This window comes from Rhipicephalus sanguineus, chromosome 10, assembly GCF_013339695.2.
Source record: "Rhipicephalus sanguineus isolate Rsan-2018 chromosome 10, BIME_Rsan_1.4, whole genome shotgun sequence".
Taxonomy (NCBI): Eukaryota; Metazoa; Arthropoda; class Arachnida; order Ixodida; family Ixodidae; genus Rhipicephalus; species Rhipicephalus sanguineus.
The window spans coordinates 99,129,648-99,145,620 of NC_051185.1; the positions used below are offsets into that span (position 1 = coordinate 99,129,648).

Consider the following 15,973-nt stretch of genomic DNA (forward strand, 5'->3'; position numbering starts at 1 on the left):
TTTACAATGGTACTGTCACGTCTGGCAATTGTTCTCACAGAATATTGTGATGCCAAAATTGGGAGTCTGATAAAATCACTTCGCCTATATTTCGATGCATTTGAACAAGTCATTGAAGAGTGGATGACGTTTTCTCGCACTGCTGCTTTACCCGTATATGGCTTCCCTTTCAGTCCCATTACTCAATCTTCTACACAGATTCTCTCATGAGAACCGACAAGTCGACAAATCACACTACTGACCAAATTTGTGGGCAAGATTTCTAGACATGAGACATCGTCTAAATGTTGAAAACTGGCTGTGAAACAGAGTGCTATCAAAAGAAATAAAAATGTCCATATAAGTAGCGAAAGTATCCTGAAAAATCAACAAACTCTTTTGAATACTGTCTGGGCTTCGCCACTCACATAAATCAGCTGCAGTTTTTTCACACATATATACTGCCGCTCACTCGGGTATTCCTTCGACATTGGCGTAGCTGGTAGAGGGAGGAGGGTTGGTGGTTCTAACCCTCAAAAGTTTTCAATTTTGCATGTACGCGTACATTCGCAAACATGCACGACTACACGCAGTGACGAGAAACGGTTGTGGCAGCTATATTTTGTATTTATTTTAGGCTGGCTGGTATTAGAACAGGTGAGTTCAATCACACTGCAAAGCTCTCCGGGCAATGTTTCGGATATCAATGGCATTTCAAATGAACTTGAAGGCAATTCCATTAGTGAACTTCCTAACTCTGTCTGAACTTTTCAAACAAGGTATTCCTTTACACATTTTTTGAATTTTCTCAAAAAAGCACTGTCAGGAACGAAATTCTTTATTTAAACATCTCTTCTTTGCAAGATGTAATATCTAAAACAGGGTGACACGTCGAGTAGTGTCAGAGCCCTACAGCTATGAAAGACACAAAATATGAAAGACACAAAAGATGTCTCAAATACAGCTACATAAAGTAATGCAGCTGCATTACTACATAAACACAGATAGCAGAGAAAAGTGCTGCAGCTTAAATTACATTTTTCTGCGTTACAAAGGCCAAAAAACATTTCAGGCGTCCACAAACCGCACTTTTTGGTGGCCTATCTCCTGGCAATGCAATTGTCTGCACAAGAGCAAGCATCTGGGAATACGCAAATGGATACTGTAAGTTCTTTATATAATACACCAAAAGACAAAAAAATAAGTGCCCGCGGTAATCCAGATGTGGAGACAGAGATGACTTCGTCTTGGCTGCCAGCAAACACGCAGACTTCGTCAGGAGTGCAGTAAATGTGAGGCGCTGATATTTGAAGTTCATCACCAGGCAATTCCGCCTACAAAAAGAAATTACAGACTACATAAACTACTAGCTAAAGTTTGTTGGTGGTGCGGAGTATGGCATGCATGCGCTCGCCCACAGAATAAAATGAAGATATGTGCCAATAAGGGCAAAATGACAACAGCGATCTATTAATGCTGGCACTAGCAAACCATATATTCAGTGTTACAACATACCACAAGTGGGAGTGTTGTGGTGTAAGATACAAAAATTTTAAACAGGTTTTTCAGAGGCACAAGGAATCCTTTTCGCGTATCTACGACAGGGCTCAAGCCGCAAAATATTAGTGTTGAAGAGGGTGTCCACGTACCTCATTAATCAGACTGTTCCCAACGTTGCCTTGTATGTGCTTCATAACATCCAACAGTGCGCAGACCCGTTCTTTCTTTTCAGAGAAAACCTCTACCACATCATTGAGTTCGCTCTCGAGTCTTGCTATGTTAGCATTGAACCGAAGTTCCACCTCGATGCACAACTGCAACAAAGCAATTTAGGACAATGAGAACCATCACTCCTATGAAAACAGGCTTAAATTAATGTTAGGCGTCATAAACATCAGCTGTACAGATGTGAACACTAATGTTCATTAAGTTTATCAGCTGATTCGCTGAAACCTATTCGGCATTGGTCGCCATTAAAGCTGACATTTGTTATAGCGGCTCATTTTTAATGAACATCTTTTTCAGATTTCATTAAAAAATTTGTCGAATTTCCAGACCGCAGTGCCGGCGATGCCGCAACTGCAGAGCAGCACCTTCCGGATGCGCCGGAAGGTGCTGCGGCACGCCGGAACTTACCTCGACGTAATCTGAATGATGGTGCGCCACGCGAGGACCTCGCCGCGTGAAAAACAGTGTGTCATCTGAGGAGAGCAAGCCGGCTGATGGCACATCGCGCGTGATGTGCAGTGGTTGTCGCAATCTTTGTGATCTTAAAGTGGTCATGATAACGCTGTCAGCGTTCCCCTCAACGCCACAGCTCACGTCATGCTGAACAGTGTTGTTGCGAGTCGCGGATCGCACATGACAAAGACAGCGATGAGCGTCAAAGCTAAAATTACAAAGAAAGGCAAAGTCAAAATTACAAAGGCGACAAGCACCGCACATCACGCGCGAAGGACCGTTGCTGGGCTTGCTCCCCTCAAATGACGCCGTCTTTCCCGCGGCAAAGTCCTCACGCGGCGCACAATTATCAAATTACGTAAAGGGAAGATTCGGTGTGACGCAGTACACGGACCGCCCTTCCGACGCACCCGGTGCACTCAGTTTCGGTATCTCCGGCACAGCGGTCTGAAAATTCGACGATGGATTTCTTGAACTACACCAACTATTTTCGATTTTTTTGCTATATCCCACAGATTTTTTTTTGTAAAGCCCGCCTGTAAAGTGAAGCTAAATGCGCAGAGAGCGCCACTGGCATCCGTCAGTTACGCCCAGTGAAGGGGCGAATTCAAATTATCCCATCAAAACATGGCCCGCAGCTAAAAAAAAATCAAACATAAGGTTTTTGTAATTTGTAATGAGTGCTGTTCAGCGCTTGCTTAAAATTTACAACAATCAGGTTGCTAGCGATGCCCGAAGCGTCACATCACAGGTTCTTTTTCATTAATTGCTCGGGGAACTGAAACCAGCCTCTAGAAAGAATACTAAGCACGAAAGGCGTTACGCTTGCCTAGTACAGCGGATACTGTAAAACTAAAGCACAGAAAACAGCTATTCTACTTATATATGTAAGTACTTATTTTAAACAATGCTGGCTTTACGTATTCACGATTACTAAGCGTACCGGCCTGTCCGGAGTTCTCCAAAACATTAAGAGACAGCATTTCCAGCCGCAGGTGCTCCCATAGACCCTGTAAAACACTCAAATTATTAGTAGCGAAGCTCCTTAGGCCGGTACCCTGTGGTCGCCGTTGAAGACAGTCAAACAAACAGCCAAACAAACAAACAAACAAACAAACAAACAGCGTTGAAGACAAACGTCACAGACAAACAGTGCACCGTAGGCTTCTCTAAGTGCTTGCAAAGGAGCACGTGTTGCTGACACTATTACACTGTTGCCGTCATAAAAGCTCGAAGAACAGTACGCATTGAGAATACCTGCAAACAATGCCAAACGCGGTTATAATGTCAACAAACGTCATGACAAGGACACTGCCGAAGCTGACGACGAACACAAAGCCGGAGTGGCCAAAGCAAACGAATAAAGCACCAAAGAACCGGCGAAGGCCTTACCAGGCATCGTTCGCGACGAATTCCCCCATTGGGCACAGCTGAAGCCTCCTTTTCTTTCCTGGCAGCCGTTAAATCTCGACAGGTGCGGGTGAGAACACTTTCGCTCAAAAAAAAAGTTTATCTATACCGAAAACAGAGAAAACAGAACAATGAAAAAGAACCACTTAGCAAGTTCGTCTAATCTTCCGTGCGATCCGGGGCAATGATCACAGCAGTCACACCGTACGTTAGCTGAAGCGAGCACAGTGTAGCGTTCCCAGTCACAACCCACTTCTTTGCACCGGCCGTGCGCTATTCCAAACAAGTCCACGTTCAACGCTGATATGTTCGGAAGCGTGTCCAACAGGAATAATGGTATAAATTTGGCGCGAAGCCGGCGACGCGAGGTAACACACACGGCCAACACCATGCACCGATCACGACGCCATCTACGTAACGCCTTCCCGACACACAGCGCTGCAACAAGAATACATGTAGAGATATCATAGAAACATGGCCGCTGCTTCTGCCCCGAAGCATGATTCAAACTTTCGGATCCGGCTACTCGCACTTAAACAAGACCATGTCCATTGTGAGTAAAATAAAACGAAAGTTTGTGACCAGATTTCGCTCTTAGCAAGAGTTATGCTGCATTGAAAGCTATCATTTTTTATTGAAGCGGGGCGAAAGAGGTCATTGTTGCTTGAGACCACTGCCTATTTCATCAATCCACAAGTCTCCTCGGCAATGGAGCGGCAGTATGTGGCTTTTCGGTGTAATAAGACCGCGCTAGCGAGAATTGGCGCGTTGGGCCACCAGTGTCAATGTACAATATAGCAACGAATGACGTAATGCAGATGTTTTTTTTCTATCCATTTTATGTCATTCCAGTTTGTTCAGACGCTTGCTTGCGCCGTAACCGAGTTTGTTCAAATAATAGATATTTTTAGCCGAGTGTGGCTTACGCTCAGCCCCGCTTGAGTGTAATAGAAGCATTTTGAGTGCAGAGTTACTGTATATACAGTTACTCAATTTGAGTGGGCCGAACAACCGGTTCCGGGCTTGCTTGGGGGTGAGGCGCGGTGTGTGGAAATCATATACATAGTTTTCATGTGACGTCACAGATAGGTTCTCGGCGCTAGGTACCTCTAGATGGCTGCCACCGTGACTTTTATCTCATTAGAGAGTGTCAGTGTAGGGGACGACGCACAGTCGTTCTACCCCTGTGTTATTTTGTGCTCTCCCGCATTCTTCTGTTCGCCAGCTGCGTCAAGGGAAACACAAATGAACGCTAGAGGGCTCCAGCATTAATGTAATGTCACGGTTTCTCACTCCACGCGTTTTACACGGCATCTCAACCAGGTTGTACTCCAGGATGGCTATCAAAGTGACGTCAATGATAACTGCGATGCTGTCGAAGTGAATAGGGTTGCGTTGTTTGGGCTGTGAGGCACACGTTCCCTTCGAAGCGTCCTTGTAGGATGCAGACCACGTTCGGCAGGGACGCCGATGAGCATCCCTTGCGTAACTATAACGCCCCACCACGTCACACAACATCACAGTACGTGATGACGTCATTACGTCATCGCTTAGTAAAAAGTGAGCCGATCATGGAGGCGGTGCAGAACCAGGGAAGGTGCAGAAAGCTTGCAATGTATCCCGTCCTGGAGGCAGCCCAAAACCACATTATGTGCATAAAACTTTCGCAGGTGGTCGGGGGAGAATGAATACATTGACGGAGAAGAAAAAGATGGCTTTCGCCTTGTCTTACGGATATACAAGGGCACATATGTGAGAAGAACGCTGATTTTGTGATACTCGAGAAGTCGGTTATTGTAAGTCTTGCAATATTCGTCGTTATTGTCGCACAACATTTGCCTGCGGGCTAGTTCCGGTATGGCATCCTGCTTATTCCTTGAGTGAGGCGCCTTGAGGCATAATTTGTAACTTAGTAATGTGCACGTTCTTCTTAGGCGACTAACCATGCAGGCACGAAGGCAACTTAGCCTGCACTTTCCTCATGTGTATTTTGCGAACTTCCACTCCATTAGTTAGGTCTCCTTGGAATCTCGGTTTAAGTTACCAAAAAAGTCTATGCGTTACACGTGGTTTACAATATATAAGTTACATACCGGGGTAACGGATAAACTTCCGAGGTAACCGATAAACGCATCCATTCGCAGTTTATTTCGGCAATGTAACCGATAGAACGAGACGAAATAATGAAAACATCAAAAACACGAACGATGTAACTGTTATTTTATCCGTTACTCGCTTTTATCGGTATATATATACGGTACCATGGTAAGAGTGTAGGTACAGCAGTAGTCAACTTCAAGCAACGATCCAAGCGCCTTTGTGGTGACCTTGCAGGGCGAGGCACATGTGGGGCATTTCCCAAACAGCTCCAAGAGGCAGCTTTCAAAAACTATGAATTTGCGCTCTTGGGCAAATGGCAATATGTTGGGTTTGCTTTCTCTGTAAAGAATGGGGAAGCAATGGTGCGAGATATATACCTGTAGCAAGTCAGAGAGGTAGTATGGTTTGCGCATTACTGCTATAGCTTTGAATTTGCCCCCATATATGTAGTCAAACATAAAAGAGCATAACTCACAGACACGAACGAGAAAACGATGGCTGGTAAGTTTCGTCACAGTCTTTTTCGTGGCCTGGAAGCGGAGTGGAACAACGAATCGGGGATGGAGGTGCGCCACATGCTATATGTTCCATGTCATCCGTGCCAACTGCAACTGTCCTGTGAACTGGCAGTGAGAAATCTGTTTGTGACCCTGTTGTTACGGTCTTTTTCCTGGTCAAGAAAACCTGCACACCTGTAAAGTGAATCTCTCATCAGTATTTTTATGAACTGGTGCAGCTGCAAGCACTAACAGGATATGAGCTACCATGCAATGCGATAAATTAGTAAACATTGCTGAATGTACGAGAAACCATGCACATACTCCGAAGCGAAGTAAAAAAAAAGACATGAATGTTGATGGCGTTTTGTTATAAATAAAGGAAGAACCATGTAAAATTTAAAATACTGTCGTGAACAGGCAACCAATCGTGGAAAATTGGCAGCAAGAAACTGCATTTAGAGCAGCCAAGTATGCCCTTCATGAATCTGCAATGGTGGTACACTTTCAACACGTGAAATATGGCCATTACTAACAGTAATAATTTCGTGCGAGGCATAACTTCGCCATAAAGACATGGCACATCAGTGCTGCAAAAATGTTCCCAAGACCCAATGTCCACCTATCCGCAGTGTTTGTGATGGAGGCCGAGCTAGTGCTCGCGATGTTATGCAATTGTTCATATAACACAACATCTTGCTTGAAAGTACATTTGTTGTATTGAGTACAGAGTATTGCTGTCAACTGGAAATAATGTCAACTGGAAACAGAAGAATGGAAGTGGCTGGAGTAGTTTCGTACATGTAGCTTTTTAGAACTTTGAACAACTGAGTTGCTTTGTCGTCACATGCCCTCATGAATACAATGATTCTAATGTGTAGTCGCGTACAACTCAAGAAGTCCGGAGTGGCCCCCACCCAGTCAACTGAAGCGCGGCAGATGGTGGCCTCCGTTCTTCGAAGGCAGGTTCAGCAGCCGCCTGGCTCATGACATTATCCGGAGTGCGTGCCTATTGGTGCAGCCATTATGTGCAGCTGTCTTTTAGGAGGAAATACAGCGGAATTCGAAACTACAATGCGACTACAGACAGCGGTTTCCCATCTGACGAAGTTACAATTTAAACAATTTCTTGCACTTTATTTGTAAGATTTCTCAAAAAAATGTGGTGCATGTTACTTTCGAAATTCTAGATTCATTTTCGTTTGAAACCTCATTCACTGGTACCACAAAACAGCATGCAAGACACGAAGATTACCATCACATGGATACCCGAAAGAGAAAAGGGGGCGTCAGAAACGATACCTTGAGATTGCAGCTCTCTGTTGGGCATAGGGTCAGTTTGTGCAGCTGCGTGGTGCTTGCTGGTGTATTGGTGGTCATCGAGATAACTGATGCTTTCTGAAAGCTGCAATACAAGGTGTGCGGAAATCATTTTATAGCAAAGCACTTCGTGAACTATGAAGGAGACAGCTAAAATAGGCAGCTAAAAAATAGCACACACAAAACTGCCATGATCTTAATTGTAGAGATACCTTCAACAACAAGAGGCCCGTAGCCGGGAATTAATTTCAGTGGGGGCCCACTTGTTCAAGGCCTTGAAAGACGCCTATTTTCATTATTCTTGATAAAACACATCCCTCCATCTCAATTTCGGGGGGCCTGGGCCCCTTGGGCACCTCCCTGGCTACAGGCCTGAACAGCAAATAAATTGATGCCCTGGAACTAAACATGACATGGCAGTGCAGTGGTTATTGTGTTCAGTTGCAAGTCATGAAGTCCCAGAGGTTTCATTGTTGTAATCAAATTGGCAACGGCTGTGCACAGGTTTTCTTTTTTTGCTTTTTAAAGTGAAATAATTAACTTGCGAGCAATATTTCTACAGAATACCCCGATTCTGGCACTTTCTACATCCCATATGTGCTTTCATCAGATCACACCTTTTCAGCAGCAGCATTCCCGGCATGCATACAATTATTTCTAGATTAATACATAGGTTGCTTAGCGCTGACATCATCTCATCACTCATGTTTGCCGAGAAGAGCACTCGCATGTGGAGGGTAGTTATGAGACCAATTTTTTGAAAAAAGCCTAAGGCGAATGCAAAACAATTCAAACAATATAGCAGTGTCCCTGGAAAATACCCGTGTTACATTTAAACCGTGTACAATAATGTACTCTTAAACCGCATATACGAAGTGATGCCTAGGTGTTGTTCCTGTTCACGATAGAGCTGCTGAAGCGTGAGCTGAAGTGCTGTTTTCAAATGAATTCCCTTGCTTAAAAAAAGGGTTAATTGTTCCCACTACTCAACAGAGCCTACACAATTTTTTTCCCCTGTAAATTGGTGCACAGTGATCCACACATTTAGTTTAATATATTACCTGGGAAATTTCAGACGCTGCTGATGTGGGCTCCTCAAAGTGTTGAGTTAAGTCCATTGCCTCAGTTCCTAACTCCACTGAGGCACCAATGTCTTCAAAACAGGTTGTCTCTTTGCTAGTCTCCTGGTGGAAAAATGGAAAGGGTTACACCGTACTTTAATGCACTTGCAACATGCCAACAATGTAAATTGAACATGTGCGTCTTCCAGCATGCTCACAACAGACGGTACATATTACCATTTTGTCAAGGTACAATGCAAAAAGGATGTCTTCTATGTGCTTGATCTGTGTATTCTAATTATGCCTGCTGAATATAGAGTTTGCTTTGAATTTCCATATGGTGAGTTCATGAAATGGTACAGAAATATTTTTTTCTGCATTCTTCCAATGGCCTTTACTTTGTTTGAAATATGAACTATTCCAAAATTATAACAGCAGTGTAGATGCACGTCACATGCCAAATTATTTCAGCTACTGCACGTGTAAATAATTTTAAAAAATGCATCAGGCACCACACTGCTGCTGGCAAGCATTGCCTTCTTTAGTAAAATGAGCATGTGTTCACTTCTTGAGTATTCTTCATTTAATAAACTAATTCAGCTATTAATACTACTTTCCATATCACAGTTCTTTTGCAGAATGCAGTGTCTCGTAGAGTGTGGCTGTAGTATGTGACAGAACAGTTAAGTGTGCATGACAAGGCTAAAAGGCTTACTTGACTTTCCAGCACTAATGCAAACCAGTTGACAGAACACAAGAAAAGTGGGACAAATGTCGCAATGACACAGAGGGAGACACAAACTGCTACAATGTGGCTTTGCACATTCATGTCAGCATTTAGGTGCCACTGTCAGCAGGAAGGTGCACTGCCGTGAACCAACACTGCATCTTTTTCAACAAACAGTGTCGTTCAAGGGATGGCAGTGCTGCACCACTCAAATTAATGACAGTGTTCATCACCTTACGATGTTGGTTCAATTAGTGCACATATATCAAGACAAGTTGGACCTCCTAACTATATTCTTTTCTAGTAACTCAGGGAGGGATAAGTGAGTCTTACAGGGAAAAAGTCCTGCGTGTCCAAGGGAAGACATTGCTCCTCCAGCTGATGTACTGGGTAGGCGTCCTGTAAAAGAATGTAAATATAACAGACATTCTCACTTGCAGTAATAAGGGAGGCCGAACCTCCAATGTGTGTAGCATGTAACAAAATGGCAAGCTGGGCGAGTCCGTACGCATTCATATTTGAAGAAAAAAAGAAAAACAGCGCACAAAAAAGCATAGATCAGAAAGGGAGGGACGACACAGCAGCACCCTCTCTTGTCTGCGTGTTTTTTGTGCTCGATTTTTCTTCAGTGTGGTATATGTGTAACATTCAGATTACTGTTTGTACATACAAATGAAAGACGCACTAATGCAGCCATCAGCTTTCTTGTTAATGCAATAGCTTTAGAGAAGTAACTAAAACTGACAATACTCCCTGGTGATTTCGTAACATGTATGTGTAGTGAAACACCTGTACAGAGCCACACAATGTGCAATCTAAAGGTATCAAGTGTGAACCCACATCATTCTAAAATGAGGAATGAGCATAGGCGTGCACAGGGTGCCCCATTAGCGGGGGGGTGAAGGTTCAGCGCAGCGCCCCCCGACCCTACTAAAGCCAATGTATGGGGCAGATTTTGTGCCCCCCCCTCTTAGGTAACTAGAAGAGTCAATGTACAGGGCAGATTTTGCACCACCCCCCCTCTTAGGTGATTAGGTGGGGCTCCACTGTGCGCACGCCTATGGGAGTGACACAAATTTGTGAAGGACAAAAAGCTTGTAGAATGATTTTGTGCAGACAAGCACGTATCTACAAAATATCAGCATTAAATATAGCCCAAACACACACATCCATTGTGCATGTAGTCCAACTGAGCCGACAATGCACCAACTTGCGACATAAACAATCCTTGAATGTAAATGACTAACACCCACCTACATGAGGAATTTGTGCTGGCTGTCGTGCTCCTTACATGAGTTCCCTTTCACAGTTGTATGATCCCTCTGTCACTATCACAGCTTTTGTTGTGCGAAATTCCAGGTTTCACACAGCGTCTGCGTTCACTTTGTGGCGCTGACCATGCACAATGTGCAGGTACAGCAAAATCGTATTTCGTTGTAGGCATGGATGCATTTCCCTTTGATAGACTTCAGTGGCAGATGTGGATTCAAATTGTGAGTGCTACTACACGCACACAGAGGACCCTGCTGCAAAGCATTTGAGTGTGCTAAACTCATTTCAGGCATACTTCTTCCAGCTCAACCAATTGAATTAACAATGTTATGTTCACTCGCCACTGTTTCCACATGCATGTCAATTTTGTGTTTACTGAAACCTGTGTTTACTGAAACGCCTGTGTTTACTGAAACCAAAGCTGTGAATGGGTGCTATAAAAAAAAACATCGCCAAACCTGTTCCCCATTCCACTCTGAAGCTTGCAATGTTTCTGGCCACAAGAAGTTCATCATTACGTGACTATGCGAGAAAAAAAGTGAGATACAAAATTTCCGTATGAGTACTCTGTAATCGTACCTTTACCAATGTACAGTTTAGGAAACAGTAATGATGAAGGGCCAGAAAGCAAAACTACAAGAGCTGCTCAAAGCTGGTCACATTTGCAAAAAAGGCAATGACTATTACTGTTCCATTACTACTTAACAAGATAATGTTAACTACCTTGTTGTGCCTTCGTTTTATCTTTGGCAAATACAAATTAGTTACTGCTGCCAGAAATGAAACTTGCTGAACTTTCACTGATCTTTGTCTTTATCAAATTACTTTGGAATGTGCCAATCATCTAGACTAGCTGTACACAAAAATGTCCAACATAGTACTCTGCTAAACCACATAAAACAGAATGAAATTCGAAGCACAATTTCACTTCACTTTGATGTTTATAAGTGCACTGCACATTACAACTGCCTCACAGTGATATCGATTTCAGAAGCAAAAAAGGAAACTGGCCCCCAGCTGCAGTTTTTTTCTTGATAATGAGCGTCGTGTACGATATCCTTACTTGGACGAACACTTCCGATGAATCCATCGAAGCAGGAAGGTCGACAGTTGACTTGGCCACCTGCAAGTTGAAATTATATCAAGGGTCGCATACAACAGCACAGTCTCAGGTATTGAATCATAATAATCGAAATACACCACTAATGCAATGCTGCTTACACACTAACAACTATTATAATGCTGACGTGTGCAACCTTATGAAAGCTACACAAACGAGCACTTTCACAGCTGCAAACTAAACGAGGCCCACACAACATGGATGGCACATGTACAGTGTCAATTTTTATGAAAGGGAACACGGGAGCGCATGGCCTGCGCGCTCCGGCGGCTGCCGTAAGATCCGTCAACCGACAGCTAACGAAAGCTTGCCCGCTATTGGCGTCATCTATTGGCTAACAAAATAACGAATCATGGCTGGTTGAAAAGCGCCTTTAGATAACGCTGCCTCTCGGCTCGCGTTAAGGGCAATTCCTGCAGCTCGCGCAGTGCTGGCGCGCCACGCTCGATTTGTTGACAGGCAGACGACGCGCTGCCTGCATCGCCCGTTACCCGAGCCGAGATGCAGCGTTATCTAAATGCGCTTCGCAACCGGCCATGTCTTGTTATTTTGTTTGCCAATAGATGACGCCAAAGCGGGCGAGCTTTCGTTAGCTGTCGGTTGACGGAGCTGAAGGCAGCCGTCGCAGAGCGCAGGCCACGCGTTCGCGTGTTCCCTTTCATAAAAATTGACACTGTACGCTCACTTTACTTCTGGACGGGCTAATAACAAAGTGAAAGTGACTGTCGCTTTATAACAAACTGAATGTGACTGCCGTTGCAAAAGCTCACGATCATGACCGACGTAAGTTGCGCAACTTACGCCCATAGTGTTGCTCGCCGTACGTATTTCACTAGCTGGTGTCAGCCGTTCATCCCTGTCACTGGGGGCCCACTAACATACGTAGTGGCATCGCGGTGCGCCCGGGTGCCATTACTTTGCTCATGTCAATACAGCTACTGCCAATTCCAGGACCTTCATGCGACACTCGTCGCTATCGTGCCTTTCCCTGACACCACCGATATTCTATTTGAAAAGAAAAAAATAATGGCATAACTCTAGCCCAGAACGTACTCACCTCACTGCCGTGCCGCTGGCCACCCCGCAGAGCGCAGCTAGGCACCGCGTCCAGACGAAGCCGTCGCCGGCTATAGCCCACTGTCCCCTTCAGTCCGGCACCGTCATCGTAGGCGCTCGCAGGGAAGTGCAAGGAGCACACTTTGCGAGTTGATGCACTTTTTAGATGCGAAGTATCTTAAGGCGGAGCTCAATCCGGTGGTGGTGGTGGTGGTGGTGTGCGGCGTGACCACCCTTACTGCGCATGTACATACCCTCTCCACACACCCCCTCTCCACTCACCCTCTCACATTTCCCTCTCCACTCTCCCTCTCCCCTTCCCCTCTCCCCTCCCCCTTTCCAGTCTTCCTCTGAAACGCGGGCTAGACTTGCCGAAATTCTCTCCTGCGCAACGCCGCGATGAGCTCGAGCGCATGCGCGTCCCCTCCCCTTCTCCCTCCTCTCCTACGCTGCCCCCCTCTCGCCCGCCTGTCGAACGCGTTCCCCGCTCGCCCTGTGAGAATTAACGGCCAGGCTAGATGAAGATACGACGCGCGTAGCGTCCCTCTTCGCGTTCCACGAAGCGAGGTCGGTAGCATGCCCAACGAACGCCAACAGAACGCGATCGTGCAAGTGCTCCGGCTTCGCATCGCGTCATGGTCCCCTTTTTTCGCTCTCAAGACCAAGCGCCTTCAGCCACAATCCCCGTCGCTCATTGCTCGTTGGCAGCCGGTGAAACGATACACCAGCAGGAGTGTCGCCACTGCTCGCGCAACTAGCAACTGCGCATCAAATGCGCCCCATACTTCACGCACGCAGGCGATTACACGGGTGTGGCACTACACTACAATGTACTTTCGCCGAAAGGCCAAGCAGTAGATTTTAGGTGCGATGAAACCAAGTCAACACCGCAACAAGCAAAACACCGGAATGCATCGTCATCTCCCCCTCACCCCCTCACCCATTGCACGGGACACCTAGTGTTGGTTTCGTTGTTCTGAAAATACGCCATTTAGAAACAGAAATTACTTCTTTCTGAGAAAGTATAGAAAGGGTTTTTATTGTTTTTAGCATTCACTCGTATGGCCTAGCTATCACCATATGAATATTGCACGTCACGTGTCGCGTCAAGCCAATCAAAAACGAACGGTCTTTGTCGTCACTGTCACATGACATCACGTCACTTCCTGTAGCAGAAATAGCCGATGTGTGTCGCCATAGTCGGAAATCAAGGTAGTTTATCCCGTGAATTAAAATTATAACCGCTTCGATTTCGACGTTGCCATTTACGCAACAATGTAGGTGCATTCCACAGTACCAGAAGAACCGATGTAAAAGACGTGATCAAATTGCGTCGCAGGGCCCCTTTAAGTATCATGTGGAGGAAGCGAATCAAGAATAAATGATTCAAGCGAATGTTGGCTTTCTCGTGTCGATTTTGGGCTGATCTTACGAGTGTATGTATGGATTCGCGTTGTCGCGCGTTTGTAGAAAAATGGCGAAGCCTTCACTAAGCGCTGGAAGCTTGGAACGGCGAAACTGGACGATTCTGAAGTCTGATCTGGTTGCCGTTTCCGTTTAATCTGTTTTACGTGCGTGGCACTCTAGGGGCACGGCTTGTGGTCTATGCACTGTCTCATGTCGCATGGTCATGCAGTGGTCAATACAGGCCTAAAAGAACACTAGCAATGCTGAAAAGCAGTGCAAGGTAAACGACAATGTCTTAAATAATATAAACAAGAGATATCACCAATAATAAAAGCAACAAATAACTTATAATATCGCGAAAAACGCATCTGAAGCATCTGGCCGTTACCCCCGCCTTGTAGAGAGCTTGATACCTCCTCGGCAAGCGCGTGATTGCCAAGGGGATCACTCGGTTGACCATGTTACGCACTTCGTTTGATTTCACGTTAGTGTAGCTGCATTAGGTGCAGGATTTATAACTGCATCAACACTGCACAAGAACGACATTAGCGCAGGATTTTTTTCACTGGTCGATTCTGAGTGTGTTCGCGCGCTCGACTGATCGCTTCAGAGGAAGTTGCTCCGCGCCGGATCGGTATCATTTGTTCCGCCGCCAAGTCGCGGATTCGGCCAGAAATTCAACGAGCGGCGCGCGTCCCTTCCGTCAGTTTACAAACAACTGTAGTCAGTTTGCGGCGACCAAGATTGCAATGAAAACATACAAAGCGGAAGCAGGATTGGTTTCCGGAACCGGTGTGCGTGACGTGCGCATAAACAATTTGCGGCGTGATCTCACGTGGAGCGTTATCATGTTTCATTGGCAAATTCGGTTTCGTGCAATGCAGGTGGTCGATTCAGGATTTTGGCGGCCACTCTGGATCTCCCAGTTTAAAAAATTAAGGGAGCTTCGCAATAGCGGTGCCAAGCCTGAAGGAACAACGGACCTGGTTGGCGTTCTTTGTTTCGCTTGCTTTTTCTTTCTTCCTCTATTTCTCTGTTTTTCCTATCTTTGTTGTCTCTGTTTGTTTCTATTTGTTTCTTTCGCTCTCTATTTCGCGCTTCCTCTATCTTTTTGTCTCTGTCTGTCTTTATTTTTCTTTCTCTTTCTTTCTTTTTTGTCTTGCTGTCGATTTTTTGTGTTTCCTTCTGTCTCTTCCTCTCTCTGTGTGTTTCTTTTTCTGTCTTTCTATCTGTCTTTGTTTCTACCGTTTCTTTCAATTTCTCTCTTTCTTTTTCTTTGTATAGCTTTTTGTTCTCTCCCTTTCTTTCTCTTTCTCTGAATTCGTTCTCTCGCCCATCCGAGGCATTGCATCCCATGCCGGACAATTCGGCGCAACCAAGGAGGTTTAGAAAAAATTCTGGAGTGGAAGCTCTCGCAACGCCTTGCCAGCAAAAGTGAAGCCAGCTTTTGCCCACCAAAGAGCTCGGAAACATGCTCTTTTCTGGTGGTGCCCACTCAGAGATCAAATGGCTTTGATCTGTTAGTGTAAACACTACGTTAATTATGAAATAAAAGATCGTTGTTGCCGACAAAAGTAACCCGTCCAGAGGAATATTGGCGATTGATCTACAATAAAATTTGCCATGACTTTGAGGCTTATTTGCGAAAACTAGTAACGCAACGACACACTTGGAGCAGTATCTGACCCCTAAAAGTTGCCATATTAAACTCGGCTAGCGTGCGAGGAAAACGCTGGCTTTCGGTCGCCAAACGCCGATGGTTCATCGTGCCCCTACTAAGATGGCGGGAGGCGCCGCCATCTTGTGGTGGGTACGGCTTCACTCTTGCGCAATAGTCGCCACT

At 45.3% G+C, this 15,973-nt stretch overlaps 1 protein-coding gene across 1 annotated transcript; it reads right to left on the minus strand.

The window, feature by feature from the left end:
• Positions 1–6,111: 6,111 nt before the first annotated feature.
• Positions 6,112–8,643, minus strand: LOC119407232 (uncharacterized). The gene is made up of 3 exons (XM_037674111.2): positions 8,549–8,643; positions 7,470–7,572; positions 6,112–6,362 (listed from the first exon to the last, which is right to left on the minus strand). The coding sequence occupies exons 1-3, from the start codon at positions 8,603–8,605 to the stop codon at positions 6,142–6,144; spliced, it is 381 nt and encodes a 126-aa protein (XP_037530039.1). The 5' UTR covers positions 8,606–8,643; the 3' UTR covers positions 6,112–6,141.
• Positions 8,644–15,973: the final 7,330 nt, after the last annotated feature.

Excerpts from the sequence above, each read along its gene's own strand:
- LOC119407232 (XM_037674111.2), bottom strand. The coding sequence starts at position 8,605 with ATGGACTTAACTCAACACTTTGAGGAGCCCACATCAGCAGCGTCTGAA. Across the intron at positions 7,573-8,548 it reads CAGCGTCTGAAATTTCCCAG|CTTTCAGAAAGCATCAGTTA; the intron begins GTAATATATTAA and ends CTTGTATTGCAG. Across the intron at positions 6,363-7,469 it reads CAGAGAGCTGCAATCTCAAG|GTGTGCAGGTTTTCTTGACC; the intron begins GTATCGTTTCTG and ends TTCACTTTACAG.